Source organism: Ranitomeya imitator, chromosome 4 (assembly GCF_032444005.1).
Source record: "Ranitomeya imitator isolate aRanImi1 chromosome 4, aRanImi1.pri, whole genome shotgun sequence".
NCBI classification, from domain to species: Eukaryota; Metazoa; Chordata; class Amphibia; order Anura; family Dendrobatidae; genus Ranitomeya; species Ranitomeya imitator.
The window spans coordinates 505418034-505428710 of record NC_091285.1 but is presented as its reverse complement, the minus strand read 5'-3'; the positions used below and the strand labels follow the sequence as shown (position 1 = coordinate 505428710).

Genomic DNA, 10677 nt, shown 5'->3' with positions numbered 1-10677 from the left:
TGTGATATCTAACACTCCAAAAAAGTGTTCAAAAATGCATGTGGCTTAAATTTGTCTTCCATAGAGTATAACACGTTCTGGGGTACATTTCATTGGCATGTAGCCCTCCAAAAAAAGTGATATATATACAGTGGGGCAAAAAAGTATTTAGTCAGTCAGCAATAGTGCAAGTTCCACCACTTAAAAAGATGAGAGTCGTCTGTAATTTACATCATAGGTAGACCTCAACTATGGGAGACAAACTGAGAAAAAAAAATCCAGAAAATCACATTGTCTGTTTTTTTAACATTTTATTTGCATATTATGGTGGAAAATAAGTATTTGGTCAGAAACAAAATTTCATCTCAATACTTTGTAATATATCCTTTGTTGGCAATGACAGAGGTCAAACGTTTTCTGTAAGTCTTCACAAGGTTGCCACACACTGTTGTTGGTATGTTGGCCCATTCCTCCATGCAGATCTCCTCTAGAGCAGTGATGTTTTTGGCTTTTCGCTTGGCAACACGGACTTTCAACTCCCTCCAAAGGTTTTCTATAGGGTTGAGATCTGGAGACTGGCTAGGCCACTCCAGGACCTTGAAATGCTTCTTACGAAGCCACTCCTTCGTTGCCCTGGCGGTGTGCTTTGGATCATTGTCATGTTGAAAGACCCAGCCACGTTTCATCTTCAATGCCCTTGCTGATGGAAGGAGGTTTGCACTCAAAATCTCACGATACATGGCCCCATTCATTCTTTCATGTACCCGGATCAGTCGTCCTGGCCCCTTTACAGAGAAAAAGCCCCAAAGCATGATGTTTCCACCACCATGCTTTACAGTAGGTATGGTGTTTGATGGATGCAACTCAGTATTCTTTTTCCTCCAAACACGACAAGTTGTGTTTCTACCAAACAGTTCCAGTTTGGTTTCATCAGACCATAGGACATTCCCCCAAAACTCCTCTGGATCATCCAAATGCTCTCTAGCAAACTTCAGACAGGCCCGGACATGTACTGGCTTAAGCAGTGGGACACGTCTGGCACTGCAGGATCTGAGTCCATGGTGGCGTAGTGTGTTACTTATGGTAGGCCTTGTTACATTGGTCCCAGCTCTCTGCAGTTCATTCACTAGGTCCCCCCGCGTGGTTCTGGGATTTTTGCTCACCGCTCTTGTGATCATTCTGACCCCATGGGGTGGGATTTTGCGTGGAGCCCCAGATCGAGGGAGATTATCAGTGGTCTTGTATGTCTTCCATTTTCTAATTATTGCTCCCACTGTTGATTTCTTCACTCCAAGCTGGTTGGCTATTGCAGATTCAGTCTTCCCAGCCTGGTGCAGGGCTACAATTTTGTTTCTGGTGTCCTTTGACAGCTCTTTGGTCTTCACCATAGTGGAGTTTGGAGTCAGACTGTTTGAGGGTGTGCACAGGTGTCTTTTTATACTGATAACAAGTTTAAACAGGTGCCATTACTACAGGTAATGAGTGGAGGAAAGAGGAGACTCTTAAAGAAGAAGTTACAGGTCTGTGAGAGCCAGAAATCTTGATTGTTTGTTTCTGACCAAATACTTATTTTCCACCATAATATGCAAAAAAAATGTTAAAAAAACAGACAATGTGATTTTCTGGATTTTTTTTTCTCAGTTTGTCTCCCATAGTTGAGGTCTACCTATGATGTAAATTACAGATGCCTCTCATCTTTTTAAGTGGTGGAACTTGCACTATTGCTGACTGACTAAATACTTTTTTGCCCCACTGTATATATATATATATATATATATATATATATATGTAATATTGTTCACCCATAGAGCATTATGTGTTCTTGGGTACATTTAGGTGGTATCTAACCTTCCAAAAAATGGTTTAAAAGTGTATCGGTATTATATTGCTCATCCACACAGTATTACGTGTTCCTTGGTACATGTTGGTGCTATCTAACCCTCCAAAAAAATGTTCATAAATGTATCAGTATTATATTGCCCATCCATACAGTATTACGTTTTCTTGGGTACATCTTGATGTTATATAACCCTCAAAAAATTGTTCAGAAATGTATTGGTATTATATTTGGAGGATTAGATATCACCAAAATGTACCCAAGAACATATAGGTGTTCTTGGCTACATTATGGTGATATCTAATCTTCCAAAAAATTGTTACAAATTTTTTCAGTATTATATTGCTCATCCATAGAGCATTACATGTTCTTGGGTGCATTTTGGTGGTATCTTACCCTCCAAAAAATTGTATAAAAATGTATTGATATTATATTGCTCTTACATAGAGTATTGCAAGTGAGTTCTTGGGTTAATTTCGGTGGTATCTAACCCTCCAAAAATTGTTCACATTTTTTCTCAGTATTATATTGCTCATCTGTAGAATTATCCATGTTCTTGGGTATATTTCAGTGGCATCTACCTTTTAAAAAAAAATTTAAAAAAATGTATCCGTATTATATTGCTCATCCAGAGTTTTGCATGTTTTACATGTTCTTGGAAAGATTTTAATGGTATCTATCCCTTGTAGGGATCTGTAATCGCTCAGCTCTTGAGGTAGGCAGAGGAGACGGTTTTTCATGCAATAGTCCAGGCAAGTTTATTTCACTTCCGTGAGGCAAAACAAAACAGAGCCTTTTCTGGCACAAAGTGAAACCGAAATTGAAAACAGATAGTCCATGTAGTATTGCGGGTCCGCCCGCTCAGGTCAGTGCCTTTAGCAACACACACTGGAGGTCTCCTCATCTCCAGCCACAGACCCTGAATGAGAGACTCGGCCTCCATTTTATCTGCCAAACCACACCCCTGGGGTTGGGATATGTTGAGCGGTCATTCCCACCCATCTCTTATGACTGCTCGTAAAACCTGTAGAATAGAACAACCTCCAGCACACATAAAAAAGGTGAGAAAAGTCTTGTCTTCAATTCACAATGATGCAATTTTATTCATTAATTCTGGGGGTTCACAGCCATGAAACAAAGTATAATGAGAGATTTTCCCAACGTTTCGACCGTGAAAAGGTCTTTATCAAGGGTACAATCTATACAAATAAAAACAAAAAATACAACATAAATAAATTGTATACTATGAAAATACAGATAATAAATCAAGAACTGTTATTACATAACATCAACAAAAATACTGGTAGTCCATATATGTATCTGAACTCTCAAAATCAACACCATGGAAAAAAGTAAATATGATATCCATTTATCAAATTAATCATAAAACCAGGTGTTCACATAATATAGGCCTTGAAGGCAGGACAATAAATGATGCATGGTTCCAAATGAACCTAAAGAGAAAATAATGGGTAAATAAATCAATAAATAACTAAATGTCTATAATCACCCCAATAGAGGTCAGAGCCGTGAAAAAATAAGAATGGGGAGGTACAAATGTATATAGTCGCTCTATAATATACAAATCCTGCACAAAATGTATAGCACATAAGCTATAAGGATATAAATAAACACACGAAAGTTAGTAGCGATGTATCCCCATAATGAGCCAGAGGTCCCCGGGAGAAAAAAAGAAAAAGACCACCAACAATGAACAAATAAACAAGCCTCAGCGTGCTGTGAAAGATAAATACCTTTAGTGGTGAACAAGATAAGAAAAGGCCTCCCCGAGCAGTAATGGAGCAGTGTGTAGAAGGACCTTATATAGGGCACTGATGTAATCTCCGGTCAGTCACATGTGGTGAAGCCGAGTCATCCCGGAAAAAGCCGAACAAGAGAGAGGAGAAGTACTCATGTGTCGTAACCATGGCACCGGGAGAAGCCGAGTGATATAGTAAAGCAGAAGGGAGAGAAAGCCACGCAGGCACAGACATATAAAGCGTCGCTCATATAGTACCGGAATCAAAAGAACTAGGAGAATAAAAGATAAAATGCTGACGCTAAGTAGTGCAAAACTATATGAGAGGAAAGGAAACAAAGAATATTAACAGGAAAATAAAAAGAGAAGAAGGGAAGAAAAAAACCAAAGAAGAGGAGATAAGCGCTCATTTAGGGGATACATACCTATACATCAAGGAACCTATGAAAAAGAAAAGATAAAAAAGAAAAAATAAATGACTCAAATATATATACATATACATACAGCCTACTTATTAAACACTGTGACGTATAATCAAAATATATTCAATAACTGATCTCATACTCCCTATTCAGTCCCCACGGTTCCAGTGTTTGTAATGTGAAAATCCAAAAAGATTCCCTGGATTTAAGTCTCTTGATCCTATCACCTCCCCGTCTAGGTAATGCTACACTCTCTATGACCTGATATTTAAGTTGAGACACATTATGTCCAGCAGCAGCAAAGTGTGCTGGAATAGGTAGCATTAGCTTTTGACACCTGATGGTAGACTTGTGTTGGGATATGCGGTCCCGGATATGCTGGGAAGTCTCCCCAACATACCCGAGACCGCATGGACACTTAATCAAATATATGACATAAGAGGAATTGCATGTGAAAAAGCCATTTATATTGAAAATTTTTCCGGATCGGGGGTGTGAGAAGGTCTCTCCCTTCGTGATGTTAGAACATTGAAAACAATGAAGACAAGGAAACGTACCTCGCTTCTGTGTAGAAAGAGTCCTTTGTGTGTAATGGGGTTTATCGGACCCAATGTCAGCCTTAACCAAAAGATTTCTGAGATTCGAGGGTTTTTTGTAACACATGATGGGAGTGTCATTAAATTCCGGGATGCCCGGATATGCTTTACCCAACAAATCCCAGTGACGTAAGACACAGTTTTTTATCTTATAAAGATATGGATGAAACGTGCTGACAAAAGGTATTCTTTGTCTCCCCAAATTCACCCTGTTGTTCCTAATATTATTTGTCGCCTTTTGAAGTGTTCTTAAAGGATACCCACGCTGTAGGAATTTAACTGACATTTCATGATGTCGTATCGCCTGCTTCTCCTCATTAGAGACAATCCGTGATAACCGATGATATTGAGAAATAGGTAAAGACTGCTTGACATGTCGAGGGTGACAGCTACTATAATGCAACAAACTGTTCTTATCAGTTGGTTTACAGTACAGGTCCACATCAAGATTTCCGTCAGCTTCTAATGTAATCATTGTGTCCAAAAAATTAATGGATACATTACTTTTTTGCATGGAAAATGACAAATTAGGAACACAGGTGTTAATGTCACTTACGAACCGAAGGAGAAGATCCTCTCCCCCCCTCCAAATCATAAAAACATCATCTATATACCGTTTCCAGTATACAGAATGTGTTTGAAATAACGGATGTGTATAAACATAAGTTTCCTCAAAAGCTGCCATAAAAATGTTTGCATATGGCGGTGCCATGTTCGAACCCATGGCTGTCCCAGTTCTTTGTATGTAATACTGATCGCCAAACATAAAGAAGTTTTTGTGTAACACAAAGGATAGTAAATCCACACAAAACTGAAGCTGATCAGGGGAAAAATCAGTATGTTCTGTCAAAAACCATTGAACCGCTGCAATACCTCTTTGATGATCGATACACGTATATAAACTGTTCACGTCTAACGTGACGAGTGTGCACCCAGAAACCACGGGAGTGATGGCGTGCAATTTAGATAGAAAATCTGTTGTGTCTTTGAGATATGAAGAAATATTATGTAACAGGGGAGTAAGAATACGATCCAATGTGATGGCCAGGGGAGAAAGAAGGGAATTAGTTGACGCCACAATAGGTCGTCCTGGTGGATTCATTAAGTCCTTATGCACCTTTGGCAATACGTAAAATACAGGTATCATCGGTTGGGTATTGATGAGATATTGACTTAATTTGGCGTCAATCGTACCTTTTTCTTTATATGTTTTTATAATCAAACGTATCTCCCTTGCTACATCAAAAGTAGGATCTCGATCAATTGACTGATATGTGGTTCTATCATTCAACTGTGACTGTATGATAGATGTGTAATGTGATTTATCCATGACCACTATGGACCCCCCCTTATCGGCGGGTTTAATCACTATCCGCTTGTTCTCTTTCAAATTTCTCAATGCATCTTTTTCTATAACAGACAAATTTCTATGTATACGTATGGAGCCTTTTTGAATGGATTTCAGGTCTGCTTCAACATCCCTCTTAACTAGTGAAATATAGGTCTCAACAGGATGATAAGTGCGTGGTGGATTGTAATTGCTAGAGACTCTGAGGCCTAATTGTTTAAGTTGAAATGATGTTACAGACTGACTCGAGTTGTTAACATCAGCAGTCCTTTCCTCAGTAGGATTGCTATTAAAATGTACTTTTAATCTTAAAGACCTAAAAAAACGATGTAGCTCTTGATCTAGTATGAAGCCGTTGAAGGAGGGGGTGGGGCAAAACGATAGTCCCTTTTGTAGGACGTTGTATTCAGTGGGGGAGAAGTACAAAAGGCCGACGAGGAGGGGCCGTAGACAACACAGTGCTCGAGAGTTCACGGATACGCACACGATCTCAGGTAGGGACAACCAGATTGTCTACAACATATCATCCTATAATCTCTCACCCACTGAATACAACGTCCTACAAAAGGGACTATCGTTTTGCCCCACCCCCTCCTTCAACGGCTTCATACTAGATCAAGAGCTACATCGTTTTTTTAGGTCTTTAAGATTAAAAGTACATTTTAATAGCAATCCTACTGAGGAAAGGACTGCTGATGTTAACAACTCGAGTCAGTCTGTAACATCATTTCAACTTAAACAATTAGGCCTCAGAGTCTCTAGCAATTACAATCCACCACGCACTTATCATCCTGTTGAGACCTATATTTCACTAGTTAAGAGGGATGTTGAAGCAGACCTGAAATCCATTCAAAAAGGCTCCATACGTATACATAGAAATTTGTCTGTTATAGAAAAAGATGCATTGAGAAATTTGAAAGAGAACAAGCGGATAGTGATTAAACCCGCCGATAAGGGGGGGTCCATAGTGGTCATGGATAAATCACATTACACATCTATCATACAGTCACAGTTGAATGATAGAACCACATATCAGTCAATTGATCGAGATCCTACTTTTGATGTAGCAAGGGAGATACGTTTGATTATAAAAACATATAAAGAAAAAGGTACGATTGACGCCAAATTAAGTCAATATCTCATCAATACCCAACCGATGATACCTGTATTTTACGTATTGCCAAAGGTGCATAAGGACTTAATGAATCCACCAGGACGACCTATTGTGGCGTCAACTAATTCCCTTCTTTCTCCCCTGGCCATCACATTGGATCGTATTCTTACTCCCCTGTTACATAATATTTCTTCATATCTCAAAGACACAACAGATTTTCTATCTAAATTGCACGCCATCACTCCCGTGGTTTCTGGGTGCACACTCGTCACGTTAGACGTGAACAGTTTATATACGTGTATCGATCATCAAAGAGGTATTGCAGCGGTTCAATGGTTTTTGACAGAACATACTGATTTTTCCCCTGATCAGCTTCAGTTTTGTGTGGATTTACTATCCTTTGTGTTACACAAAAACTTCTTTATGTTTGGCGATCAGTATTACATACAAAGAACTGGGACAGCCATGGGTTCGAACATGGCACCGCCATATGCAAACATTTTTATGGCAGCTTTTGAGGAAACTTATGTTTATACACATCCGTTATTTCAAACACATTCTGTATACTGGAAACGGTATATAGATGATGTTTTTATGATTTGGAGGGGGGGAGAGGATCTTCTCCTTCGGTTCGTAAGTGACATTAACACCTGTGTTCCTAATTTGTCATTTTCCATGCAAAAAAGTAATGTATCCATTAATTTTTTGGACACAATGATTACATTAGAAGCTGACGGAAATCTTGATGTGGACCTGTACTGTAAACCAACTGATAAGAACAGTTTGTTGCATTATAGTAGCTGTCACCCTCGACATGTCAAGCAGTCTTTACCTATTTCTCAATATCATCGGTTATCACGGATTGTCTCTAATGAGGAGAAGCAGGCGATACGACATCATGAAATGTCAGTTAAATTCCTACAGCGTGGGTATCCTTTAAGAACACTTCAAAAGGCGACAAATAATATTAGGAACAACAGGGTGAATTTGGGGAGACAAAGAATACCTTTTGTCAGCACGTTTCATCCATATCTTTATAAGATAAAAAACTGTGTCTTACGTCACTGGGATTTGTTGGGTAAAGCATATCCGGGCATCCCGGAATTTAATGACACTCCCATCATGTGTTACAAAAAACCCTCGAATCTCAGAAATCTTTTGGTTAAGGCTGACATTGGGTCCGATAAACCCCATTACACACAAAGGACTCTTTCTACACAGAAGCGAGGTACGTTTCCTTGTCTTCATTGTTTTCAATGTTCTAACATCACGAAGGGAGAGACCTTCTCACACCCCCGATCCGGAAAAATTTTCAATATAAATGGCTTTTTCACATGCAATTCCTCTTATGTCATATATTTGATTAAGTGTCCATGCGGTCTCGGGTATGTTGGGGAGACTTCCCAGCATATCCGGGACCGCATATCCCAACACAAGTCTACCATCAGGTGTCAAAAGCTAATGCTACCTATTCCAGCACACTTTGCTGCTGCTGGACATAATGTGTCTCAACTTAAATATCAGGTCATAGAGAGTGTAGCATTACCTAGACGGGGAGGTGATAGGATCAAGAGACTTAAATCCAGGGAATCTTTTTGGATTTTCACATTACAAACACTGGAACCGTGGGGACTGAATAGGGAGTATGAGATCAGTTATTGAATATATTTTGATTATACGTCACAGTGTTTAATAAGTAGGCTGTATGTATATGTATATATATTTGAGTCATTTATTTTTTCTTTTTTATCTTTTCTTTTTCATAGGTTCCTTGATGTATAGGTATGTATCCCCTAAATGAGCGCTTATCTCCTCTTCTTTGGTTTTTTTCTTCCCTTCTTCTCTTTTTATTTTCCTGTTAATATTCTTTGTTTCCTTTCCTCTCATATAGTTTTGCACTACTTAGCGTCAGCATTTTATCTTTTATTCTCCTAGTTCTTTTGATTCCGGTACTATATGAGCGACGCTTTATATGTCTGTGCCTGCGTGGCTTTCTCTCCCTTCTGCTTTACTATATCACTCGGCTTCTCCCGGTGCCATGGTTACGACACATGAGTACTTCTCCTCTCTCTTGTTCGGCTTTTTCCGGGATGACTCGGCTTCACCACATGTGACTGACCGGAGATTACATCAGTGCCCTATATAAGGTCCTTCTACACACTGCTCCATTACTGCTCGGGGAGGCCTTTTCTTATCTTGTTCACCACTAAAGGTATTTATCTTTCACAGCACGCTGAGGCTTGTTTATTTGTTCATTGTTGGTGGTCTTTTTCTTTTTTTCTCCCGGGGACCTCTGGCTCATTATGGGGATACATCGCTACTAACTTTCGTGTGTTTATTTATATCCTTATAGCTTATGTGCTATACATTTTGTGCAGGATTTGTATATTATAGAGCGACTATATACATTTGTACCTCCCCATTCTTATTTTTTCACGGCTCTGACCTCTATTGGGGTGATTATAGACATTTAGTTATTTATTGATTTATTTACCCATTATTTTCTCTTTAGGTTCATTTGGAACCATGCATCATTTATTGTCCTGCCTTCAAGGCCTATATTATGTGAACACCTGGTTTTATGATTAATTTGATAAATGGATATCATATTTACTTTTTTCCATGGTGTTGATTTTGAGAGTTCAGATACATATATGGACTACCAGTATTTTTGTTGATGTTATGTAATAACAGTTCTTGATTTATTATCTGTATTTTCATAGTATACAATTTATTTATGTTGTATTTTTTGTTTTTATTTGTATAGATTGTACCCTTGATAAAGACCTTTTCACGGTCGAAACGTTGGGAAAATCTCTCATTATACTTTGTTTCATGGCTGTGAACCCCCAGAATTAATGAATAAAATTGCATCATTGTGAATTGAAGACAAGACTTTTCTCACCTTTTTTATGTGTGCTGGAGGTTGTTCTATTCTATTGACTTTATTTTTTTCCTCCTAAGCACCTACTTGTATTGAGTGCAAAGTGATCCTGATTATTCATATATGCTCGTAAAACCTGGCCCTGGAATGGCCCCAAAACAACTCTCGACGCACTATAGGTGCGGGAGCATACATCCAAGCTCACATCACCGCAGCTAACAGCCACAATGACACATATCTCCCCTCCAGGACTTGACCAGCGGCCGTCTTACATACCCTCCCCCTCTACCCAAAGCCGGGGGGCTTGGCACCTTCTGCCAATAGACAGTGAACTCTCGACAGAGTGTTCGCATTGCCATGCACGTTCCCTAACCTATGCTCCACGTGGAAGTTAAAATCCTGAAGTGCTAGGAACCACCTGGTCACTAGGGCATTGTTCCCTTTTTTTCCCTCATCCATTTCAGTGGGGCATAGTCTGACACCAGTCTGAACATCCTGCCCAAGAGGTAGTACCTTAAAGAGTCCAAAGCCTATTTGATGCCTTCCCCCATTTCCAAGGCACATTTTTCGGGTTTATCGAAAACCCCACCTTTTGTTGAGTATCCAGTACCACCTGGACTTTGCTCAGATGGCTCCCCCAATCCTGGCTGAAGATCACAATGTTGTCCAGGTAGGCCACCACGTACCTTTTGTGGGGGGCCAGGATCCGGTCCATGGCTCTCTGGAATGTAGCTGGAG

General features: G+C 39.5%; 2 protein-coding genes across 5 annotated transcripts; one reads left to right on the top strand and one right to left on the bottom strand.

Annotated features, from left to right (window-relative positions):
• Positions 1-2899: 2899 nt before the first annotated feature.
• On the bottom strand, positions 2900-5736 carry LOC138676578 (uncharacterized). 2 transcript variants are annotated; one of them, XM_069766032.1, is made up of 2 exons: positions 3571-5736; positions 2900-3015 (listed from the first exon to the last, which is right to left on the bottom strand). In XM_069766032.1, the coding sequence occupies exon 1, from the start codon at positions 5693-5695 to the stop codon at positions 4121-4123; it is 1575 nt and encodes a 524-aa protein (XP_069622133.1). In that variant the 5' UTR covers positions 5696-5736; the 3' UTR covers positions 2900-3015; positions 3571-4120. The 2 variants fall into 2 exon arrangements, with proteins under 2 accessions (XP_069622133.1, XP_069622134.1); XM_069766033.1 differs by lacking the exon at positions 2900-3015 and adding an exon at positions 3033-3270.
• A 620-nt stretch (positions 5737-6356) lies between these two features.
• On the top strand, positions 6357-9938 carry LOC138676577 (uncharacterized). Of its 3 annotated transcripts, XR_011320796.1 has the most exons (3): positions 6357-6435; positions 8822-9267; positions 9823-9938. XR_011320796.1 is itself a non-coding variant. In XM_069766030.1 (2 exons), exon 1 carries the CDS (start codon positions 7143-7145, stop codon positions 8715-8717), a length of 1575 nt encoding a protein of 524 aa, XP_069622131.1. In that variant the 5' UTR covers positions 7102-7142; the 3' UTR covers positions 8718-9267; positions 9823-9938. The 3 variants fall into 3 exon arrangements, 2 of the variants coding, with proteins under 2 accessions (XP_069622131.1, XP_069622132.1); XM_069766030.1 differs by lacking the exon at positions 6357-6435 and having other exon boundaries at positions 7102-9267; XM_069766031.1 differs by lacking the exons at positions 6357-6435; positions 9823-9938 and adding an exon at positions 9568-9805 and having other exon boundaries at positions 7102-9267.
• The last annotated feature ends 739 nt before the right edge of the window (positions 9939-10677 follow it).